General features: G+C 37.7%; 2 protein-coding genes across 2 annotated transcripts; both read right to left on the reverse strand.

The window, feature by feature from the left end:
- Nucleotides 1-8822: 8822 nt before the first annotated feature.
- On the reverse strand, nucleotides 8823-12085 carry LOC104596323 (isoflavone reductase homolog). The gene is made up of 4 exons (XM_010257401.3): nucleotides 11622-12085; nucleotides 10088-10328; nucleotides 9787-9990; nucleotides 8823-9262 (listed from the first exon to the last, which is right to left on the reverse strand). Exons 1-4 carry the CDS (start codon nucleotides 11958-11960, stop codon nucleotides 9102-9104), a joined length of 945 nt encoding a protein of 314 aa, XP_010255703.1. The 5' UTR covers nucleotides 11961-12085; the 3' UTR covers nucleotides 8823-9101.
- A 2978-nt stretch (nucleotides 12086-15063) lies between these two features.
- Nucleotides 15064-20780, reverse strand: LOC104596322 (isoflavone reductase homolog). Its single transcript, XM_010257400.3, has 4 exons — nucleotides 20386-20780; nucleotides 17133-17373; nucleotides 16798-17001; nucleotides 15064-15485 (listed from the first exon to the last, which is right to left on the reverse strand). Exons 1-4 carry the CDS (start codon nucleotides 20722-20724, stop codon nucleotides 15325-15327), a joined length of 945 nt encoding a protein of 314 aa, XP_010255702.1. The 5' UTR covers nucleotides 20725-20780; the 3' UTR covers nucleotides 15064-15324.
- Nucleotides 20781-26297: the final 5517 nt, after the last annotated feature.

The following is a 26297-nucleotide window of genomic DNA, read 5'->3' on the forward strand; positions in this document are numbered from 1 at the left end:
CCGCTAGAAGGGTAGAGCGTTAGGCGTCCAAATACATCATGATAGATGAACGGCTGTACCGAAGATCTTACACGCTCCCCTATCTACGTTGCTTGCGACCTTCTGAAGCCGAGCTCATGCTCCGCGACACTCATGAGGGCCTGTGCGGTGGACACTTGGGGGGTAGGGCTCTCGCCCAGAAAGCGCTACGATAGGGATACTACTGGCCAACAATGAAGGCAGATGCGATCGAGCTCGTCAGAAGATGTGACAAGTGCCAGAAGCACGCCAACATCCACCACCAGCCTGCCGCCGACCTGAAGTATCTCACCAACCCGTGGCCTTTTGCACAGTGGGGGATTGATATACTCGGACCATTTCCGCCAGTGACAGGGCAGAAGAGGTTCTTAGTGGTGGCAGTTGATTACTTCACTAAGCGGGTAGAAGCTGAACCTCTCACAACGATCACAACGCGGAATGTGCAGAACTTCTTCTAGAAGAATATAGTATGCCGTTTCGAACTACCCCAAGTACTGATCTCTGACAATGGTAAGCAATTCGAGGATATTAAATTCCAGAATTGGTGCAAAGATATAGGAATTCAACAAAATTTCACCTCGGTAGCACACCCTCAAGCAAATGGTCAAGTGGAGGTCACGAACAGAGCCATTCTCCGCTGACTGAAGGCACACCTTGACCGAGCTAAGGGACTCTGGGTAGACGAGCTACCCAATGTACTATGGGCTTATCGGACCACGGTAAAGACGGCAACAGGTGAGACTCCCTTCAACCTCACTTATGGCACTGAAGCAGTCATCCCATCCAAGATCGAGGTTCCCACGCTACGTCTAGAAGTGTACGATGACGAAGCAAACGAAGACGAGCTACGCACCAAGCTCAACCTACTTGATGAGGTACGGTACCTCGCATACATTAGGACCACGGCCTTCCAGCAAAGAGTAGATCAATACTATAATGCCAGGGTCAAAAAGCGGAACCTCCACGTCGGAGACCTGGTTCTTCGTAAAGTCATGGTACCTGAGCCCAGTGTTGGTAAGCTCGGGCCAAATTGGGAAGGACCCTATCGAGTAAAGCGGGTGCTCGGGGAAGGAACGTATGAGCTCAAAACCCTAGAAGGGAAACAAGTACCTCGGGCATGGAATATTATCAACTTAAGGCAGTATTACTTGTAATCATCGAGCTGAGTGGACTACAAGTCGCTCTTCGAGCCTAAGGACCAATACGCCAAGCTAACGAAGACCTCGACACTATAAGACCCAGTCGCCTCTTTGGCATGGGCGAACTCCAGAAGGGGGTGGACCGTAGTCGCTCCCCGAGCCTAAGGGCCAATACGCCGAGCTAACGAAGACCTTGGCACTATAAGACCCAGTCGCCTCTATGGCATGGGCGAATTCTAGGAGAGTGGACCATAAGTCACTCCCCCAGCCCAAGGGCTAGAACGCCGAGCTAACGAAGACCTCGACATCGTATAAGACCTAACCGCTTCATCGGCATAGGCTAAGTATTAATACCAAAGGCACAGGCAGCTCGGGTGTGAATCCTATGATGCATAGCCCGCCCCGATATACAAGTTGGACCTGTTAGGGACAACCGACTTCAACTTAAGTAACCCAGGTGCATACAGGTCGGGCATATGCTCGCTATGTTGGTCACCTCGGTGTACGTTATGAAATCAGCCCTACCAAGTACTGGGAGACAGCTCGGGGTAACGATAGTCGAGAAACCCCACTTCGGGCACTTAGCTCTAACAGTTCGAGTGAAATAGTCACTTCGGCAAAAGAGTAAATCGCACAACACTTAGCAAAAAAATAGAGGAACATTTCATTACTAGTTCCTATAAAAAAGAACAAACCGAGCCTAACAACCTGGGAGAGTGCATCAAAACAGAAAGAAAAGAAAGAAAACCGGGCTCAACCGCTCAGGAGCAACCACTTCAAAAGATTCATTTCAGAAGAAGAAAAAAGAGAGCAACCAGCCTCAAGGTCCCACCTCCTCTACGCCCTCATCGCTCTCCTCCAGGGAGTCAGGCTCCTCCTCCTCCGCAATGTCCATCGTCTCTGGGGCTAGGTCCCTCATTGTTACGCCTTTAAGGTTAAGACCGAAGAACTTCTTCCGGACCAGCCATCGACAAAGTTTGAACCCCGAGCGGTATGACTTCGAGCCGTACTCAACCTGGAGGTTGTGGAACTGCTGGGACTCTTTAAAGTCCTCCACCGCCTTAGCCCACTCTTCCACCATCGCAGCATCGAAGTTTCGGGTCCGCTCATGGAGCGTGGACTCCAAGCTTTGGACCTGTTGATGAAGAAGCTCCCTCTCCACCGCCACCCTCGAAGACTCCTCCTTGTAACGGGCGCTCTCCTCAAACAGTCGGGAGATCCGCGCTTCCTGGTCCCTAACGAGCAGCTCCTAGGCCTCGCTCCCCTTCTGAGCCTGGAGGACCTCATCCCGGGCCTGGTCGAGCTCGCATTGGAGCCTCCGCACTTCCGACCTCTGATTGATGGCATCCTGGGAATGAATAGAAGTCTAACAGGCCATGGCGTGGATGGCAGAGTTCAGCTGCTAGCAGAAAGCCAGAGTAAGTAAAAAAGGGGGGGGGAAGAAGAAAGGGGGGAGAAAAAGGGAAGAAGCAGGCACTTACCACCATGCAGTGAGCCGAGGCTAGCTTGGAGAGCTGCCTAGGGTGCATCCCGGCCCAGTCTGCAATCTCCTCATGACCGACCGCCTGCTGGCTCTGCGAGGCCATGAGAAAGTTGGCGACACTTTCGTCCCTCCCCTCGGTTGGAAACTGCGGGAAGATAGTGGAGCCAGAACGCATGACTGGAGGGCACTGCTCCTGGGGTGGGACCTCTTCTTCTTTGCCGCCTCCCGTAGCTACTCCCTTGAAGGGCACAGGTGGGACCTCCGACGGTGGGACAAAGGCTCTGTCCGCAGCCTCGAACTCGGCGACCCCAGAAGTGGATGCTTGGTCGAGGCGCGACCTCTTCGCCCTACGCTTCTGGTTGCTCGACAAAAGGTGACGTGCATCCACACCAGACATGTTGGCTGCAAGAATCACAAGGCATTAGTCCAGATCGCAAAAAAAAAAGAAGAAGAAGGCAACCTAAAGGTAACCTACTAGGGCTCAGGCCGGCCTACACGAGCTTGTCCTCAGCCAGGTAGTCCGAACAGAGGAAGCCTACCCCCACCCAAGACTGCAGCGTCTCCCGAACCTTCGGGTTCAACTCAATGCCCGAATCCTGAACGGCGGTCCCCCAGTGGGTCGGAAAGGGCCACCCCTCGGGGTTGCAAACTACAAAATAACCCCGCTTCTAGGCTGGGATCCTATTTGGCAGTTCATGGAGGAGCTTGAAGCCAGGATGGGGGGAAAAGTAATAAGAGCGTCTTTTGGGAGGGGCTCCGGGGGAGGCATTCTTAATTGACAAAATAGTGGAAAAGGTATAAAGGGAAAGAGGAAGACAATACTCAAAAAATAAAGAAATTGTCCCGACCATTCTGGATTGAGTTCGAGTGGAGTTGGTCTATGGTGACATTGAAGTGGGTAAGAACCTCCACTATCAAAGGGTGTAGAGGGAGTCGGAGACCAGCCACGAGCTGCTCCTCAAAGATCACAATCTCGTCGTGGCCATGTTCCCAGGGATAGTTGCCGGATGGGAAGCTGTAAATGAGATCCCTGGGGAGGTTATAGTAAGAGACTAGAGCCTGAAGTCTCTCCATAGACATGGAGGAAGGGCCGAAGCTATCCGGCTCCCGACCCCGGGAAGTGGAAGCCAAGTTACCGGAGGCCTCTCGAACCTTCGGAGCCTGCCCTTCAGGGAACCCTCAAGCTCCCCTCGAGCTCGAGGGGACCTCGCCTTGATTATCGTCTCGGGAAAAGCCACCATAGTACGGATACCCAGACATTGTTTGGACAGAGTAGAGAACTCACCAGAAAAGTGAATTGAGAAAGTGACGAGAACGGGGAGAGCTCGAGCAAACAAGGCGAAAGCACGACCTCGAAACTAAAAGCAAGGCAAGTTGGCATAAAGAAAGTGAGGCCTGGGGCCCCCCTATTATAGATCGGTCTTCACTACACCTATTGATTTCATGCAAATAAGTGTCAATGCAAATATGTAGAGTGTAAAATGGTCCAATATAAATTGCAAAGTTGGGTTAGTTTTGCATTGACAAGTTTACCTTCTTACCAAACAGACTTTTAGTTGTAATGGATGCTGATGGAGGGTGATTTGATCCGACCTCCTAACTAAGGGACACGTGGATATGACTCGACGTAAGTGACAGCTTGGCTGCAACTCGGCGTAATGAGCTCGCTAAAACCCCAACAGAACAACTCGCCACAAGAAAGCTCGCTACAGCCCGCCACAGAACGGCTTGCTGCAAGGCAGCTCACTATTGGAGCTCGCTACGAAGGAGTTCGCTACAAGGGAGCTCGCTATTGAGTAACCTGGAGTCTTTGGGAAACTTCTTATCCGAAAAGACCGTGCTTGTCAGACTGCTCCTACGTCTCTTGTCCGGCAGCGTAACACCTGCCAGTCTAGAGGACTGCGCCCACGTCTCATGACAGGCGGCGTTGTGCACGACAACTCTGCATAACGTCTCTCAGCTGACAGGACCGTACCCTGCGACGGATACCTACACCAATCGAATCAGCCTGGCGAATAACGGCTGTAGCAGAGAATCAGAGGCGGTTACACCCGATTTGATAGAGCGTTAATATATAAGGGCTCCGACCCCCAAGGAAAAAAGGGTAATTGAATTTTTTGTATTCGAAAAGTGCGCATCTCCACTCTTAGCATTTATTTCTTTCTTTGCAATTCTCTAATCTCTCCACCGAGTCCTAACTTAAGCATCGGAGTGTTCCCGCCGGGCGAGCTCCTCGGGAATCCTTCACCTTCTTCTCCTTCTCAGGTGCCATCCGTCACCAGCTAGGAGCGAGGTCACTGCTAGATAGGAGTGACCAGATCGCGCTACATTAGATGCAAACACGAATTCCAATAAAACATATGCTTTTTTTTTATCAAAAGCCCACTTGAATGCAAATTTACTTATTTTTTATTGATGTACTTTTACATCTTATTATCAACATAAATATACATTGGTCTATCATTTATCAATGCATAAATGTAATGTTGCCAAACACAGGTAAAAGTAAACCAGAGTGCAAATTTACCCTGAATCGGGATTTACACTCCATTTGCATCGTTTCCGAACGCAGCCTTAAGAGATATACATTAAATCATGAATAAAAAATTCTCATATTTTAGCCCAAAATAAGTTAGAATAACAATACAAAATAATATTGGATAAAAATAAAACACCAATACGTAAATTACTAATAAATATAAAATTACATATATTAACATATACATAAAAAATTATAGGATGAAATGCATAAAAGAATTTATAAAATAATAATATTATTATATACTAATCACTATGCCGAATTCTACCACAAAAAAAGCAATAGTCATATACTAATCCACGGTATAAAACCGTTGACAAGATTTTCATGTGGGAACGGTCCCATTCATGATATTTTGTGGATGGTTCCCATCTACAGTAATTGAATGCTCCCAATATTCGGTCCCATCCACAAGATGAACACAAATGAATACTATCTTAAACCTTAGACTTGGACTTAAGACAGGTTGATTAAGTTTGAAAGAATTTAAAACATGTACAAAGAATTTAAGACATGTACAATTGAGAGAAATCCACAATAAAAACAAGAAAACTATCCCAAGAGCCAACACCTACACCAAGGCGGCATTAAAAGAAAAAGAACTCTCATTCCCACCCATGCAGGGCAAAGACCCATTAAAAAACAACCTTTCACACTCTCGTTGCACCTTAAAGAGCTAGGGATAAAATGCAAAGAAGTAGCCCAAATCATATTAGATTCAGGGAATTCATCCTTTTTCTTTCATTCCATAACTTCCTCTGTAAATCCGATAAAACCTGCAGGTGCGTCTGCTAATTCTTTGGATGATGCCCAACAGTCCAACACCAAGCATGCAACGGTATCTCATGCTCACTCACCCAATACTTTCAATACGAGATCGGCTTCTATGCCCACACCGTTCCAACCATCTTTTGCAGTTTTGCATTGGGAATATCTTCCCATGAAATAAAACATATGGTAAATTTCTTAAACTACCCTAATGGTTTAGCTAATTGACTAAGTGTACCCTTACTGTTTGAAAATTGACTAACATTACCCCTACTGTTTCTCACAATTGACTAACTCTACCCTTATCATTAACATCTGTTAATATTCCGTTAAAATCCGTACGCACGTGACATCATGTGACATTTAAAATTTTTAAAACCCAAAACTACCCTTGTCTCCTTCCTCTTTACCCAACACACCCTTCATCCTCCGACCTCTCTCTTTTCCCTTTATCTTCCTCCCATAGTCTCCGTCAACACCAGATCACTAGAGAAAAATAAATCGTATCCGCACCATATGCACTGGAGAAAGCCATAGTCTCAGACATTAAACATTGGCTTTGTCCGCTGGGTGTGGTTTTCCCGCTTTTCCATGCTAAAGTAGACTAGAAGGAAGAGTGAAGGCTGTGCTTGCACTTCTCAAGTCTTCTCATTCCTCCCTTGTTTCCATCTACTCGTAAGTAATCTAATCCTTCATCATGGAAAGGCTTCGATATCTGCAAATTGTTTGTTCTGGAGCTTAATAAGAAACTACCCAAGATTTATTTGTTCGTTCATTTATTTTTTAAATACGGATCCCTATTTCAGGATATAGCTGCATCGATCGATTTATTGAGGCCTTTGTTGCCACCGAACCCTTACCTTCGCAGCTTCAAAGTTGATTGTAGCCAACTCAATGCTTCCTCTATCAAGCATTTGGTCCGGCCTTATGTGAATGAACTTTGCCTTCATAATTGCCAAGATGTTAGCGAAAAGCTGCTCTCGGAGGTTGGACGTCCATGTAATTTCATCCAGCAGCGAGAGTTATAGGGTTGTCTTAGACTTAGAGCGCTGAATTTTTTAGGCTGCATGGTAGTTTAGGCATTTTGCATGGGTTTTGACGGAAGTTAACGGTGAGAATGGAGTTAGTCAATTGTGAGAAATATTTGGGGTAGCCTCAGTCAATTTTCAAATAGTAAGGGTATAGTTAGTCAATCAAGTAAACCATAAGGGTAGTTTAAGAAATTTATCCTAAAACATATTAGTACAAAGATATTCTCAATTCAAAACTGTAAAGGCTGATCAAACGGGCTTTTCCCTCACAGAAGCTAAACTCTTTCAATACCCATTTGATCCAGAAGAGTTGGGATTACCTGCCAATAAAGGACGTTCCAACACCCTATTAACATGATTTAACACTGCACATCTCATACATGTGGGGAGGGTATTAGAATGTCTTTTGTTGGCAGGTGATCTAGATACGATCCAAAAACCTAGTTGATTTATAATGGGAAACCAATCCAAAACCCTGAGAGATTAGTTTCTAAAACGGTAAGAACCATCAGCACAACCATGTCGGATTTGGGGATGGAAAGAAATTGACCCCTGAAAGGCAGACCACAGGTATCGGGCCTATAGCTGACGATATATCTTCCTTGATACATAACCTCTCATAAAGACATGCTCTACGCCTCCACCACCGCTTTCCCATCAAACTAATGTTATTTTCTCCATTCACAACTTTTACACTTAGCGGATGTTTGGTTCGAAGGAAAAGTAGGGAAATCTTTACAAACCTTATATAAATTCTGCTGTCAATTTCTTCCTTTCTCTACCTTTTTCTTCAAACCAAACATAACTTTATAGTTCCCATTTTTGTTTCATTCAAATAATTATAACATCCTTGGGTCTTTTTAATAACTAATACCTCGTTTCAGCACAAAACTATTGTAGCTTGTTAATAGAATAAATGGAATTAAGTTAGAAATACATCACCTTATCAAATTGCCTTTGATAATTCAAAAATATATTTATATAATTAAATACAATTTTATCATCTCAAAATATTATTTTTTTCTAAACCTATTTCAACTTTTAATTCCTACACAAATGATGAGGATATTTTGTTCATATGGCATAATGGAAATGTCTTTTGTATTGTTGATAAATAGTTACTAAAACATGGCGAATAAATGGAATAAGCACTTTAGCCCTAAGATTTGACAAAATGCCCAATAACTAATTTTGATGGTTCCATAATTTCTTTTGAAATCGATTATTGATATTCTGCTTCTTTTTTCTGGGTCTTTTGATAACAAGTGAAGATGCTGAACTCAAAACTTATTTATTGCTTTGTCGTTGAGTGAATAAGTTTTTAAGGAGGTTATGGGCTCCTTAATCGTTTATAAGCTTAAAGATTTTGTTATTTAATTAATTATCAACTAAAAGAAAAAGCAATAAGTATTTCAGTTCAGCAACTTCAGCAATTATCAAAAAGCCTCAATACGAGATCATGCCACAAAAAACTAGAAACCAAAAATTAATTCAAGGTTTTTAAAATCGAATCGGACAACGAACTGGTAAGGGGTTCAGTTTCCAAGTCGAATGGTCCGACTGTTCAAACTGAATGGACGGTCCGTTCTGACAAAAATAAAAAACGGCCAAACCGTTGAACGGTTCAAACAGTTCAACTACCCGAATTGATGGTTTGCTGACCAAATTAACGGTTTTTGGCAAAATAATAGTTCTGAAGTAAAATGGAATTCCCGGCTTTTCTGGTCCGATTTTGAAAACCATGATTAATTCTATGTAGTGGGTGGAGAACCCACTCTTGGAGTGAAAAAAAAAAGAAATAAACTATTGATGAAGAAGATGATGGTTGATAAGCTGCTAGAAAGTGTGAAGAAATCAATCGTTCTCACAAACTTTTGTAACTACTAGAGCCAAATGTTGTTTTGTCTGATGATCAGAAAACATGTCTGGATGGATCAAAACAGGACCAATGAACAAAGAAAAAGAAAGTAGAGTGAAGATCATTTCCAATCTTGTGGAGTTGGAAAGCACAGCTTAAATGCAGACATGGTAGCACTTTTCTTGGTTATATCAGAGAGCCCTTTTGCACATGGACTTTATTCTATCTTTATTAGCTGCTGCATGGTGTGTTTCTGTCTTGTTTTCTACACATAGCGTTTCAGGTATTCATCCATTCTGGTGTAGTTGACTTCCGGATACAGTTTTGAAGCTTCTTCTTCTTCTCCTATATCAAAGTTTGTTAAGCAACCTTCGTAGAAGATTTGGTAGAAATGCCCCACTCCCACTTGACTTGCATAGTCTAAATCTGAAATTAATCAAACAAATAATCAGGCACTTTTCTTTGCTCCATTCCTATTAGGTTTTCTTCTTCATCTTTAATTTCATAAACAGCAGAAGTTTTGTTCATCTCTTGTCATGTCTTATTTGTTTGTCTTTTTCCATTTGTGGGTTAAATCATGGTTGGCAATAAGTTCACTCCCCCGAGGGTCCAGTAGGAGGATTCACATGAAACCAACCACCATTTTCCCCCCTTTTGATAGACCAAACCAACTATCCTTGTTTGTTTATTTATTAGGGGTGCAGCTCAGGTTGGCCCGAGTTAGCATTCTACACTACCACTGCTTCAGGTCAGGCCCATTATAAAATTTTGATAAAAGCCCAACTCGAGCCCACCCAAGTTGCTCCTCCTATGGTTAACACCCCCACCCATATTCATTGGCTCAACCCAATAGAGGTTGGTTCAAACCGGTTCCACAAGTTCATATGTTTCACAATCACAAATACTCAATGCCACTGTGGGCTTATCTATTTCAAGTTTGGCCCCTTTACCTTTCATGGAAGCTAGAAAATCTTCTTCAGATATGCTGGACTTGCTTAGTTCTTTGCCAATTAGTTTCTCCCAAACTCCAATCAACTCTCTATGCGAGAGGATGTTTTCTGGTGGCCTGATGTAGATTGTCTTGTTCAGTGTACGTGGGTCGTCTACAGTTTTAATGGTGTATGTTGCTATGTCATCTTCATCTACATAAATTGCTGAAGCAAATAACAAGAACAATTAACTAACTAGCTTTACACACTGTTGAACCTTTTTCATATGTATGTATATATATATATATATATATATATATACCTTTTACATTGTTATTTCCATAGAGGTGTATATTTTCCTTAGGAGGAATGAGTGTTCCAAGCTGCGATAGGCTCCCTGCAAAGTAACCAGCAAAGCAATTTGCAGAGATATAGGTGAAGGGAATCCCAGCTTCCTCAATTGCCTTTCTCACTGCCATCTTCTCATCAAATGAAACTCTTCCTGGCTCAATTGCATGTCCCATCCGTGCCGGATCAATGCCAAATTCTGATGGAAAAAACCGCTGCAAGATTTGTTTTTCATCTGTAAGTACTTTTCATAAGGCTCAGTTTGGAAAGAGTTTAAATACAAATATGTATGGTACAAATGGATACAAAATGTAAGGTTTTGCACTTTATATATTTGCATTTGTACTCCTTCCAAACTGAGCCTAACTAGTGTAAAATCAATGGTGCAAGTAGGGTGATAGTCTGGTAGATTATAGGAACCGGCTCCAAATCTGAGAGAAGGGCAATTGACTCGTACTAGAGAAGAGATAGCATAGCTGCAGTAGATACGTATCTAGCATTAACAGAGTAGCAAAAGGCAGAATCGAGGCCATCTATCGATTTTAAGGTTCTCTTCACCTCAGTCCATGATTAACCACGATAATCTGTAAGGACCTATAGCTCAGTTTGGAAAGAGTATAAATACAAATATGTAGAGTGCAAAACTCAAGGTACCTTTGTATAAGGCAATTTATTAAATCTCAGGGTATATTTGACTCTTTTACCCTAAAATATATTTAAGGTATTAGAAGGCCAAAATACTATAAATTAAAGGATCATTTACTAAAACACTCCTTGTAATTTCATCAATTTATTAAAACCTATTCTATAGTTTTTGTTTTACTGAAACACCCCCAATGACAACCAATTTACCTATGGTATGTTTGCTTTGATGGAAAATAAAGGAAAAGAAATAAAAAGGTAGGGAAACCTTTAAAAACCTTGTATAGGTTTCTCTGTATTTCCCTACCTTTTCCTTCAATCCAAACACAGTCTTAATTGACCTTGTATGAATAATTCATCAGAAAGTACCAAGTATCACAATTCACCAAGATAAGTTTAAGCTCAAAAAACCGACGGAAATCTTACCAACTTGTTTGAATTAATTAAAAAAAAATGCAATATTTCTTCCCGGCATCATAGTCGAATTAAAGCAGTACTGGAAAGTAAGGCACTGGAAGAAACTTTAACCAATCACCAAACAAAACCATGTGAATTTTGATGGATACCATATCTTTTCCCAGCTTCATCTGCCGGGGGGGGGGGGGCACCATCAATATGTGGTTACAATTTTTATGATAGGTTCTTTCGTTATAAGTTTTTTTAGTATCATGCCTTCTGCAATTTTTGCGAGTTAAGGTTGGGGTTTTGTCAAAATTTCAAGGATCCAATTTAAGCCCGAGCCCAAAACAGTATAAACTGTTAACTCAGGCCAATCCGACTTCGGGGGGAGGGGGGAGGGGGGGGGGGGATTATTGTATAGTGAAAAACAAAAGCATGCAAATTAAACAGTGGATATATATACAGACCTTAACATTTCCGGCTTGTTTGATGGCATCAACAAGCTTAAGCTGCAGTAGAAGATTGTGGCTCCTGAAATGCACACCAGACATGGTGGAAATTACCACGTCAACTTGTTTGACAGCATCCACAAGGCTTTGGTGATCAGAGAAGGAAGCAGAGATGAGAAGCGCCCCCTGCTCCTTGAAACTCAGCAGCATCTGGAGCTTGTCAATGTCAAGACCTATCTCTGGTCGTTGAAGGACGTAAGTAGGATGGCCCTGGGCTAAGCTTGCCTTCACAATCCTTTTGCCCAGGTACCCAGTTCCCCCTACAACCAAGATCTTTCTCTTCGTCTTCTTTTCCATATTCTCTATTCTCTTTCAGGCACCAAACACTTCAGTAGATGGAGATGGAATAAGCTAGCTATAACCTATTCGGTTTAGCTTAATTAGGTTAGGTTGATTCCTTTACAAATAAAGGAATTAATGTATACATGTGCAGACCTATCTCTCGCCGTTGAAGGACGTAGGTAGGATGGCCCTTGGTTAAGGCTGCCTTGACAATCCGTTTGCCCAGGTATCCAGTTCCACCTACCAGGACCTCGCTCTTTCTTCTCCATCTCCTACCTCCTTTCAAGAACCAAAATAATGACCAAGACAACACTCTTTTTAGTCTCTTGGCTTCTCTCAGTTCAGCCTTTTCTGTTAGGTACCCGTAAGTCAAGCATAGAGACTATGTGGTGGGTGGGTGAGCAACTGATAGACTAAGACAACCCCCGACAACCAGTATTACCCCTGGACCATATACTGTGGGTGTTAATAATAATTAATAAGGGTAAATAATAATAATAATAAGGATAAATCTCTTAAATAAGTTTTAAGAAATCGACTGACTATACCTTTAGATATAATCTTAAAAGTATATACACCCCCATGTTTTTGGGCAATTGACCAAACCCTCTCTTGTCAATTGACATTTCATCACAGTTCATTCATATATGACATCATGTGATGTATAAAATTTCCTCAAAATTGAATGTTACCCCTTTTATAGTCGATTTTACCTTTCATTAATTTTCAAATTTTTAAAATAAAACTCAACATCCACCTAGATGGACATGGAGATAGCTAGAGCTGAGATGACATCCTAAAAATCTAGTTTTTGGGCGCAAAATGATACTTTCCCTTCACATGTTCAATGGTCTTTGTAGCAACAAAGAAGGGAAATGATCCCATGCATCTATTTTTCAGGTTGCAAATGGTTTCCTTAGACATCTCTATTCATTGGAAAGTTTTTCCAACAGAGAAAGTTTGTCATGAGGAGAAGACCAGCAAGATTTTATACAAAATGTTGCATTTGGTCAATTGTCTAGAAAACTTGGGTGCACTTTAAGATAGCTTCTAAATGATAGGGGTGAGTACGTCAATTTCCTAAAATTTAGCGGGTACTGCTCCATTCTTGAAGAGCACATCAGGGCTGATCATTTCCTGCTTCACTTAGAAATTTCTGGGCTGAGGTGCCTCAATTGTGTGTGCAGCCCGGGCATGAATACAAAAGCACCCAATCTCACCATCTCAGCCCAACCCAGAAAAATAAAAACAGTACATTACAATCAGTTAAGGGAAGCAAACATTATACCATTGTCCATTTGAAGAACGATAAGCTATGGATAGTCTTCTCTAAGCAACTAATTAGCAATGTCACTAGGAAGTTGACACACTAAAGTATATATAGGTGATGAAATTTTGTTGATCTATTCTTTTATTGGCCAACCAATCCATCACAACATGGTTTCCTTCTTTTAGAATGTGATAGAATTTCATAAACATAAATAAATCCATTCCTTTAACCTCGCCTATGATGTACAAGATCTTCCACACGATATTATTTCTATTTAAATGAGTATAGTTAAAATATTTTTCAAAATGTAATTATCTTCTCGTTCTTACAATGATGGTTCTTCAAATTTTAAACTTTAAACCTAATCAATGAACTAAGATTAGAGGTGTAAGGTGGCCGGGACGGCCCACCTTTGCAGGCGGTCCGCATTATGGTGGGCCATGCCATGTTGGCATGCGGACCTGGGCGAGCCGTGGCTGCCTGGCCCAGAACCCCTCACAGGGGAAGCCCGGCACGGCCCACAGCGCGAGCCCAGGTTTTCCCGTGCCGTGCCTAGCCACAAGCCTTTATCCTTTTCTCAGACAAGTATTTTTACTTTTTGCTAAATAAAAAATGACAAATGTTTTGAAAAAATAAATCTTAACAACATACAAAATACATGATAAAATAAAAAAATTCAAAAATTTTATTTCATTTGAATTTAATGCTTACAAAGATCATATATGAAGTATTTAAAATCACATTTATACTTGTGGGTAGCAGATCCGAGCCCCTCAAACACTTATTTTATCCATTCACAACTTTTACATTTATACTTGGGTACTTTTAATCACTAATACCCAGTTTCAGCACAAAACTATGGTAGCTTGTTAATAGAATAAATGGAATTAAGATAGAAATAGATCATCTTATCAAATTGCCTTTGATAATAAAAACATGAGTTTTACCTCAAAAAATATCACTATAAAATTTATAAAATTCAAAAATATATTTATAAAATTAAATACAAATTTATCACCTCAATTTCTATTTTTTTTCTAAACCTATTTTCAACTTAATTCTCATATAAATGGGGATAGTTTGTTCATATGGCATAAAAAATGTCCCTTTTTTGTAGAAGAATACAAGAAATGTCAAAAACGATAAAATGGTCACTAAAACATGGTAAATAAATGGAATAAGCGCTTTAGCCCCAAGATTTGGAAAAAAAAAACCAATAACTAATTTTGATGGTTCCAACCCATTATTCATATTCTGTTTATTTTCCAGGGCTGTTTGATCACAACTGAAGATGCTGAATTGAAAACATTACTGCAACTTCAGCAATTGATGAAAGAGCCTTATAGCTAGCATGATTTTATTAGGAGGGGCCATATACAATCAAGGCATATTGGCACACAAAAGAACTAGAACCCAAATTTAATTCTGTTGTGGGTAGAAAGAGATAAAATAACAATATTTAGGGGGCGTTCTTTTTTTTTTTTGGATTTTGAGAGGGGGAAAGTTCCATTGAACAAGAATTTTATGTTCTTTTTTTCAGATTTATGTGGGAACCAGGGAAAGTTTATTTTCCTAGGTATCACATACCCAGGTAATTGATACCCATCTCCTAGGTGGGTAAATAATTTTGTCTCTATTTGGAGGGAAAATTGCCAACACTTGAATGGGACAAAAATGCCCCTTTTAATAATAAATTTTTATGACTATAAAGGTCATTACCTTATTTACCTGAGAAATAAAAGAACAAGGATAAATACACTTACCTAGGTAAGTGTTTCCTAAGAAAAACTTACCCCTATAATTGCATTTACCTAGATAAATAACTTACTAAGCGGGGGGCCTTAGGAGTAAAAAAAAGAAATAATCCATTGAAGAAGATGATGGTTGATAAGCTACTAGAAAGTGTGAAGAAACCAATCATTCTCACACACTTTTGTAACTACTAGTGCCAAATGTTGTTTTGTCTGATGATTAGAATACATGTCTAGAAGGATCAAACATGGATAAAAACAGGACAAATGAACAAAGAAAAAAAAAGGCAGAATGAAAATTATTATTTCCAATCCCGTAGCAAACATTGTAGCTGTTTTCTTGTTTCTGTCATGTTTTCTACAGATAGCGTTTCAGGTATTCATGCACTCTGGTGTAGTTGACCTCCGGATACAGCTTTGAAGCTTCTTCTTCTTCTCCTATATCAAAGTTTGTTAAGCAACCCTCGTAGAAGATGTGATAGAAATGCCCCACTCCCACTTGATTTGCATAGTCTAAATCTGAAATTAATCAAACAAATGCACGTACGTTGAAAACAGGTATATATGCTTAATTGGATTAGGGTTTTGTGGTTAAGTTAAACATTAATGGATTTGAGTCCCAGTTCTCTATTCAACCATTCGACCCGGATGGTCAGACCGGTGAATTTGATAACCAGGTTATAATCCCAGTTCTCTATATAACAGAAAACTATTGACTCGGTTGTTGATCCAATGATAGAGTTGAATCATTGATTAACTGAACCATTAATGGGGTTGCTATAATTTTTGAAAATTTCTATAGTGATATGACTTCAAAGGTTAACCTAAGTCTATTACCAATTTGCCATGTCAGGTTTTGGTTGGGCTGGATTACCATAGCCTTTGGGCTAATCTAGACCAACTTTCCCTGTCTTCAAGGTTCAAAGTATTGATATGTATCGGTCCATATCGGCCGATATGTATTATGTCAAAGCCTTTCTGATATGCCCTTACAGGGAGTGTTTCAGTTCAGAAAATGGTTCAGGAGTAGACAGGCCTTAAACTAGAACCCTTTGAACCAGATTCGAAAAAAATTAAAAAAAAAAAAAAACAAAGAAAAATAGTACTGATACAGGCTGATATGCCGATATATACAGGCCAATATGCCCTATCGGCATATCGCCCTGTATCAATACTTTGAACCTTGTCTGTCTTGCTTGCTTTTCCATTGCTGTTGTGGCAAATCAGAGATGGAATTAAGTTCAGTCCGCTAGTAGGCCCAACCCTTGCCAAGCCCATCCACCATAATCCCTAATTTAGGAATACCAATGCAAGAGTAGGACATGAAACCAAGTTCAGCTACCACCATAAAGAAAAATCTTGATTACTGTTTCGAAAGAATGAACTAACTAATGATGATTAGAAAAGGGGATTCAGATCCCAATATCGGATCAGTCCAGACTTAATGGTCCAAAAGTATCTGTTGGATTGGATTGGACCTAGTCCCTCTGTAATGGATTTATATTGAATTCGGTTGGATTGAACCAACATCTAATCAATTGATAGAAAATAAGAATACAGGGGTAAATGAAGCAGGTTTGGGTTGGAATCAATTTGAACAGAATAGGTGGTCCAAACATTACACTGGTCCAAAATATTCTCCAAATTGGGTTGGATCTTGTCCATCTATAATGAATTTATATTAGACCAGGTCGGAATAGACTAAGTCTGGTCCAGGCTCAACCCCCAAATAGATGTTGGTGCAAACCGGTTCGGCATGTTCATATCATACGTATCACAAAATAGTCAAATTCCACTATGGGCCTAGTTAATTTAAGTTTGAGTACTTTACCTTTCATGGAAGCCAGAAAATCTTCTGCAGATATGCTGGATTTTCTTAATTCTTTGCCAATTAGTTTCTCCCAAACTCCAACCAACTCTTTCTGTGAGAGGATGTTTTCTGGTGGCCTAATGTAGATCGTCTTGTTCAGTGTACGCGGGTCGTCTACAGCTTTAATGGTGTATGTTGCAATGTCATCTTCATTTACATAAATTGCTGAAACAAATGGCGAAAGATAGTTAACTAGTTTTACACCTTTATGGGCCTTCATATGTATATATACGTATGTATGTTTGTTTGTATGTATATATGTTTGTATATATGTATGTATATATATATATATATACCTTTTACATTGCCATCTCCATATAAACGAATGCTTTCCACAGGAGGAATGAGTGTTCCGAGCTGTGATAAACTCCCCACAAAATAACCAGCAAAGCAGTTGGAAGAGACATAGGTGAAGGGAATTCCGGCATTCTCAATTGCCTTTCTCACTGTCATCTTCTCGTCGAATGTCACTCTTCCTGGTTCTAGTGCATGTCCCATCCGTGCTGGATCTATGCCAAACTCTGATGGCAAAAACCGCTGCAAGAATTTTTTTTTCTCTGTAAGTATCTTTCATAACAAGTAAAATCTATGGTCTAAATAGAGGTGTGTGAGAATCTTCAATGAGGTTTATTATATATATAAATATATATACTGGTTAAGTAGTGTGTGAGATAGTCAGAGAGGAACATAAATGGACAATACTTTCAGGATGGTTGCCTAGACGTGAGGCCGGCTAAGCCAAGGCAAGTATGGGCATGTAGTAAAGATATGCACCCATGTAACTTTTGACAATTGTTTGATTTTCTGCCACAAAATGAATGAATCCAACGGGCTTTTTGTCCTTTTCAAATAGGAGAAGACATAAAGAAAGGTCAAAAAAATCATTTGTGAAAAAGCTCAAAATGGCTTTTTAGCTTTTCGTTGTACAAGTGCAACTTGGGTGAATCAGATTGAATTTTTGTCAAAATTTGACCTTGCTCAAAACATTGTAAATTGCTAACTTCATGGGAAAAGCTATTTTAAACCAAAAAGTCGACGGCCAACCTAACACTAAATTAGGACTTTTTCAAAAAGTGTTATTTTCAAAAGTACTTTAGGTCAAAAAGCACTCCCAAATAAAGCCTAATGAGGTTTTAAAACAGTTCCCAATTATTCATAATAAAAGATAGAAGTATATATAGGTTAATTAGTTAAATATAATATACTTAAACATACCCAGTGATTCTTACTTTCCAAAACTATTTAAATAGGTCTCCTTGTCCTAGTAGAGACTTGGGATCACCTAGGTTGGGAGATGGGCTACCCCCATTATATAACCCTTCGAAAGAACTAAAAAGAAAAAAAAAAGATTAATTGAAAATAATAAAGGACAAAAATGTCCTTGACTGTTCATTAAATGTTTTGAACATGGGTTCTACTATGATATAAAAAAGATATGATATCCGAAAAAATAACTGACCAATAAACCAGAATCATAAATGTGATAGTGGATATGGTGTTATTTATCAAAATTCATGGATGAATTTTGATTGATCAAAATTCTTTTCATACCATATCTTTTCTGCATCATAGAGTTTTTCTTTGAACATAATTGTTATACCAGAAAAGAATCATTATATTACCAATATAAATATATAGAGTGCAAAACCTTGTATTTTATATTATTTTGCATATATTTATACTATTTTATATTATTGTGATTTTAGTTTATATCCGATATAAATTTAATGGATACGATCCAATTTCAAAAACAAATAAATCAAATTTGGATCCATTTATATATATGTAATTCGATTCGATCTATTTGCAATCCTACAAAGTAAATACAAAATGAGACTGAAACTTGCATTTTCAGGCTTGCCAGTCTAAGGTTTGAACAATAAACAGAAAAAAAATGGCCTCTCATCCATCCTACACAAATGTAGAAATGGGTCTTCAGTTGAAACTCTATCCCTCAATCTTCTAGATTCTCTTAGATTTATCTTGACTTTTTGGATTAACAGCTGTAACCATTTGTCTAATATTTGAAGGCGAAAACCTATAGGCTGTAAAATGAAATAACATAAAATAGGGAACCCCATATCTAAAATGGGTCTTCAGTTGAAACTCTATCCCTCTATTTTCTAGGATTCTCTTAGATTTATCCTGACCTTTTTTGGATGCTCGAAAAGAACCCCGTTGGTCTGTTATAACATAAATAATTCGGAAAGATAAGAACAGGTTTCTGAATTCCACTGCGATTTATAAAATAAAACCTAAAATAATAAAATTAGTTAATTGTTGATTGATTGGTTAATGGAAGGTAGCTTATCTTATGAATAAAAGTAATGTTTTCAATTCGCAGTTGATCCGGTCATTTGAACTGTTATAACCGTCATTTAATTAGAATTTTGGGTCAAATAAAGTCTAGATCCGTTAAACGGTTAAAAACTGTAGACTTGGTCAAGAACCATTTGACCTGGCTGGTTTGACCATTGACCCATTCGAACCATCATCCAATTAGGATTCTGGATCCAATTCAGTTAAGATCCATCAGATGGTCAAAAATCATTGACTTTGTCAAGAATCGTTTGACCTGGCCGGTTCGATCGCTGACCTGTTTGACTCGGTCATTGGGTTGCAGATTGTATACTTAATGTATGCAAGCTTTTGAATGCCATAATTTTGCATTCTGATGTCTGATTGAAGTGATTTTTTTTTTCGATTTAGGGTAACTTTTCAAGATCTATCAATGAGCCTTAGGTGCCTTGTCTTGCTATTTTCGCAAAAAAAAAAAAAAAAATTGACTTCAAATTGCAATTTTTAATATTTTTATAAATAAAAAATATTTAAAAATTGAATTAAAAAATATATATAACAGATTTAGAATATATTTATACATTATTTATTGATAAAATATATATTTATACACACATATATGTGCATATATACACATATATGTATATAAATAAATATATACACACACTTAATATATATATATGATGACATGGCATGGTCTAAACCTTTTAACTCAGTCAGTCAAACCGGTGACCCACGACCCAGAGACAAAAACGGTTCGTCCTCCGAATCAGTTTTTAAAACATTCAATAAAAAGGGTTTAAAAGGAAATATCAAATATCAAAAAAGTCTGGGATATGTTTGAGAGACCTGAGAAAAGATGAGGGAAAATCTGACAAACGTATTTGAATAATTAAAAAAAAGAGAAAATTTCTCATTTCTAAAATATCAGTACAGGAAAGTAAAGTAAGACACCGGAAGAAACTTCCACAGAGCGCCCCACAGAACTCGCGCGGGGGAAGTTACGTCCTGTCCCCGATACCTATAACCCACCAACTCTCCTAACTCTGTTGATCACAGGGTTTAATCTCAAGACTCTATATATTACGGTCTATGGGTTATTTGATTATAAGTTTTTCTAGTTTCATGCCTTTTTTTTCGGGTATAATAGTGGCACTGAAAAGGAATATATGTATTAGAATGAAGAAGACGATGATTGTATAGTGAAAAACAAAAGCATGCAAATTAAACAGTGAATGTATACATACAAACCTTAACGTTTCCGGCTTGTTTGATGGCATCAACAAGCTTAAGCTGGAGGAGAAGATTGTGGCTCCTGAAATGCACACCAGACATGGTGGAAATTACGACGTCAACTTGTTTCACAGCATCCACAATGCTTTGATGATCAGAGAAGGAACCAGGGATGAGATGCGCCCCTTGCTGCTTGAAACTCAGAAGCATCTGGAGCTTGTCGATGTCAAGACCCATCTCTGGTCGTTGAAGGACGTAGGTAGGATGGCCCTGGGCTAAGCTTGCCTTCACAATCCTTTTGCCCAGGTACCCACTTCCCCCTACAACCAGGATCTTGCTCTTCGTCTTCTTTTCCATATGTATTCTCTATTCTCTTTCAGGCACCAAACACCTCAGTTAATGGAGATGGAAAATGTCAGGCTCATGCCTTCTTATATATATACATGAAAAGCTACCGCGGTTTGGTTTAGCTTTATTAGGTTAGGTTTTGGGTTGCTTCCTTTACAAATTAAGGAACGTATGTACTCCCCCCCTCTGTGTGTGTGTGAAGAAATTGTCTTCAGTGCCCCTCAGCAGCACAGTGAGTTGGTGCATGTGGGAAGTCAATCTGAGCCTCTTGGTATTTCGTGCTACACACATTACAAGGGAATTGGTGGTGGGGACCAAACACGAATTTATCAAATATTGGGATTTTTTTTTTTTTGAGTTTGTACAATTGAAAATAGTGGTAGACGGGATTTGGAACAATATATATATATATAGAATTAAAACCAATAAATATTTCTGAGGGGAGCATACCATGAATTTCTCTAAATTATATCAACTATAAATGAGTCCCATTGAATCAATACCGGTTCAATCTTGACTCAAACTAGACCCTAACTCATTGACAGCACTAGGTAGAGATGTACGATGCATATCTGTGTCTGGTTTCATAATTTTGTATATTAACGCATATCTTTTGTTGTTTCCACTGCTTGAAGTGATTGTTACGACCACAAAGAAATGATGAATCCCAACTACGGATATATAGGAAATCAAAACTGCTAAGGGCATTCCATTCAGCGTAAGCATCTGGATAATTTGGAATGCGATGTGACATACCCAAAAGCCCTAAGAAATGTGTGGAAAAGAGGGTCGGATTAACCCTCAAGGCTGAAAGAAGGGATCCAAAAATGGATTTGACCTAAAGTTTCAGGGTATGTCCAACCAAAGATTTTACCCACCCAAGAGTAAAAATTAAAAATTTTAATTATAAAAACTAAAGTAGAGTTATAATTATAAAAATGAAATAAATAAATTGAGATTTAATTTTTCCAAAATTTTAATAAAAACTGAGAATAATAAAAATAATTTATTTTATCCACCTTAATGACTTATAAATTTATATATTTTATTTTACATATAAATTATATGTTAAAAATGAAAACATATTTATTAATTGAAAAATATAGCTATTACTTATATAAAAATGCTAAAGAAATAAAATTTCCCAAAAAATCAATAAATTTTGAAAATTATAAAAATAATTTACTTTACCAACCTTAAATAATTTATACGTTTTATTTTATAATTATATGTAAAATAAAACAGTTATTTGTTAAAAATGAAAACATATATGTTATTTTAAAAATAGAGCTATTATTTATATAAAATACTAAATAAACAAATAAATTTTTCCAAAAATAATAAAAAATTATAAATTATAATTATAAAAACTGAAATAAAGTGATAATTATTGTATGATGCCTACATTTTCTAGAATCATAGTATTGTTGACTGTAATGTTTCTCTCCATACAACCTATTAAAGTGTGTATTTCTCATGTATATATACCTTATTCAAAGATATTCAAAGATAATTTTATCCTTGATTATGTCATGAGATGTTAACATATTTCTAATTTTCTACACAGGCAGAATTGCGTAGGAGAGAAGGTGATAGGTTTGTTGTGGAATCTAAGTCAAGCATGGACCGAAAGGGTGGGTCCAGATCTTCTAAACATGCAACACATGGCAAATTGTAACTGGTCATATGATATCGTTGTATGATAATCTCAAAACAAATATAATATATTTAGGGTCAGGTTGGTGAGTCGGTGGGTAGGTGTGCGCCTTATAAATCTAAAGTAAATAAATAAAATAACATAAAATGAAATGAAAATAAAAATTAGGGCATCTCCTACCACTCTAATGTAGCTTGCAAGGGTTGTTGTAAAAACATCAGGGCGCCATGGAAATATTGATTTGACAGATCCAAACCATCCTTTCCTGTGTTTGGTTGTAATATAAATGCAAATATGTACATTGCATATTTATCCTCTTTTCCGTTCAAGAATGTAAATACGATTCAGATTTTAAATGCTCTAATTACTTTATGCTTCAATGCCTTAACTTTGGTTAAAAAATGATTATCAAAAAAATACAGAATTGTATCAAAAAATAAGTACAGTAATACTCTTTTTACAGAGTACAAAAATGTCAGAAAATATATTTTTTATCTGATAATCATTATTTGTTTACATGTCAAACAAACACTTATAAACGCGAATCGTAGTACATAAAAACCCCAGTTCGGCATTTATATTACAAACAAAAAAACCTTAAATTCAATTTAGAAAAAAATACAAATATAAATGTGCATTACAAATATATACAAAATATAAGGTTTTGCACTCTATATATTTATAGAATTAGTTGCATACAAGAAGATCAAAATTACAAGTATTGTTCGAATTTTTCCAACTTGTCACGTAGCAGCCTCCTGAGTCATTTACAAACATTTGACTATAAATAACCTAAGGTACGTTTTTTGGGTGTTATATCACATCATAGGGCATGTTGTTTGGTTAACTAAATAAGCTAACTAGCAGATCTGCTTTGATGATGACGATGACAGGGATCAGTTTGGATGTGAAATGTCCAATTTAATATCCCATAAAACAAAGGACAAATTACACATAGGTACATGTATTTTGGGGGATAGTTAAAGCTGTAACTGAATTGAGTTCTAATCAAAGAGTTCGGGTTTGAATTTGATTAGGCTCGATTAAATTTTGATTCTAATCGAGTTTGAATCAAGTTTGAATTTTAAAATAAACTCGATTAGTTATTACTCGACAACTTGAAAGTTTGGCTGAATGAATATATATATATATATATATATTTATTTATTTATTTATTTATTTTTGAATTTTTAAAGAGAACTCAAACTTATTAAATATTTAATTGAACCGAGCTTTATCGAATTAGAAAATTAATATAAGTTTAATTAAACTCGAGCTCAAACTCTAATCTAGTAGTATTAATTTAAACTAAGATATGCCAAAATTCAGCTCCACTCAACCCAATTGCACCCCTAGGGGTAGTGACAGATAAGTGTCCTAAACTTTCAAATGAGACACTTAAAAGTACCCCAAACTCTCATAAATAGGCAGTTTAGTACCTTTTACTTGGGAGGTATTGATATATACGATCAATTCAGTGCATTGTTTGAGCCAATGAATGACATTATTTTCTCATTGGACTAATTAATACTTAGCTGACAACAAAAAAGTAAATATGTAAGATTGGAGCTTTCAAGAGTTCAGTTTCTGTTCTTCTTTGAAAGAATTAAAGACGGTGGCTCTTTTTAGTCTTTTTATGCCTAGTGGTGGATATTAACCAAGGGCTGTTTAGTGTAATTTTTGGGAAGATCTTCTGATAGTTTTGACAGTTAAAAGATGTATTGAGCTCTTGCATGAAAATTTGAGTAGCCCGAATCACATTTGGTAGATGTACGTCTTTTCGTGCATCTTTCTGTGTCTTTCCGCATGAGAATTAAACGTGAAATACGTGAAAAGCTTTATTTAGAGTTTCTTGAAATCAGTCCAAAATGGGCTTTTTGCGCCTTTTCAGCACTCCGACTTTTGGCGGCTAGATTTTCTGCAAGCCAAACGGAAATAGACCAAAAATTGGTCTGCCCGACTTGTAAACAACCGAAAAACCGCATGGAAAGATGTGCCAAACGGGCCCCAAAATTTTCAAAACTTGGTCTAAACCAAGCTTCAAGCCAAACTTGAACCTAATAAAGCTTAGTTTGTGAAGCTCAAGATCCTAATTGAACTTATATTATATGTAATACTTATATATATATATATATATATATATATATTATTTTTATGTTAGCTAACTATTAAAATGGAGCCAAGCCAAAGACATATGAGCTTTTGAGTAAATTTGAATTTGAGTTCATGTTTGTAGCTCAAACTTGGGAGCTCAAACCTAATGTTTTGTTGCTAAGCCAAGCTGGAATAATTAGAGACTCAGCTCGCCTTGAATCCAACCCTATTTATGCAAAAAAGGGTCATACTATCATTTCTTAATTATGGAGTGTTGGTAAAATGACCTCATATCGTGCTGTAAAATTTGACATTTTAGGTAAAAATAGCAATTTGTATCAATCCATTCAAAATTTTTTCAAAACATTTTAAAATCTCTCCCTCTCTCATAAATTTGTATTGATCAATCCAAAATACAACGCAATTCAATGTCACTGTACCAAATATCCTCTTATTAATTACTTGATACCCTATTGGTTTTAATATAGAAACGGTAATACCGATTATTTGAGTCAATTGATTGAATTTCTCACCACATATGTTGTATCCTGTTCGCAGCCTTGCATTTTTGTCTATTTTCCCTGAATTTCTCTCAGAGCTATTCTTAGAGTCGTCTCTGATGATGCTTTGTTTGACCGATTTTGAAGGTTTAAATGAAAGGTATGCCTTAGACACGGGTGGATTCTAGCCGAGCCAAGTCGAATACTTAGCTATTCGAGCTCGGCTCGCTGTAACAGTGTTAGGCTCGATTTCGAGCTCGAGCTCGGCTACAATTCAAGATTTTTTTTCTAAAAAATAAAAACATTTTTATTTTACATACAAAAAAATAAGAATTATAAAAATTATTTATTATATATATTTATATATTTATATATATGTATGTATGTATATAATAAAAAATTATTTATTTATTATACTAGGCTCGCGAGCCTCATGAGCCGAACTTCACTGGGCTAGAGCTCAGCTCGATTAGCAAATGAGCTTATCAGGCTTGAGCTTGACTTAAACCTCAGATTAAACCAAGCCGAGCCAACCTTTTCACGAGCCGAGCACGAATAGCTCATGAAAAGCTCGAGTCGTGACCACTCCTACTTAGACATTCAAAATAATAATAATAATAATAATAATAATAACAACAACAACAACAATCGATTGGCATCAGTATATGGAGCTAAGGGTTAGGGGTGTCCATGAAAAACCAAAAAATCGAAATACCAAACTGGAAAATGCGGTTAACCAAATCGATCGGTTCAATTTCAGTTTGGTATTTTTGAAAAACTAAAGGACTAGTTCGTTTTTTGGTTAACCTACAAAAAACCGGCAGTTAATCGAACCAACCGGTATATATGTTTATATGTATATTTTGTATATATTTTTAATATATGTCACATATTTTCTATATAATATATAAATATATATTCATTATATATAAATATATACATATATTATATTTATAATAATCTATTTATAAATATATTATATATCATTTACTATTTATAATATAATATTATACATATTTATATAATATATATTATAAATATAAAAAAAAACAAAAAACCAAAGAATTAAAGCGGTCAAAAATCAAAACCAGCAAACTGATTAATCGGTGGTACCGATTCAGTTTCGATTTAGGAAAATGAAAAACCCAATAATATCAATTCAATTTGCAAAAACTGCCCACGGTTCGGTTAATCAAACCATGAACACCCCTACTTATATTGGGATGTACAAGTGAGTATAGAAGGAGAAAGTCTCTACATTGAAAAAAATATATATATGAGAAAAGGAAAGGAATTTGTCTATACAAAGGTTTGACCTATAATGAATTATG

This window comes from Nelumbo nucifera, chromosome 1 (genome assembly GCF_055504915.1).
Source record: "Nelumbo nucifera cultivar China Antique chromosome 1, China Antique-T2T, whole genome shotgun sequence".
Taxonomy (NCBI): Eukaryota; Viridiplantae; Streptophyta; class Magnoliopsida; order Proteales; family Nelumbonaceae; genus Nelumbo; species Nelumbo nucifera.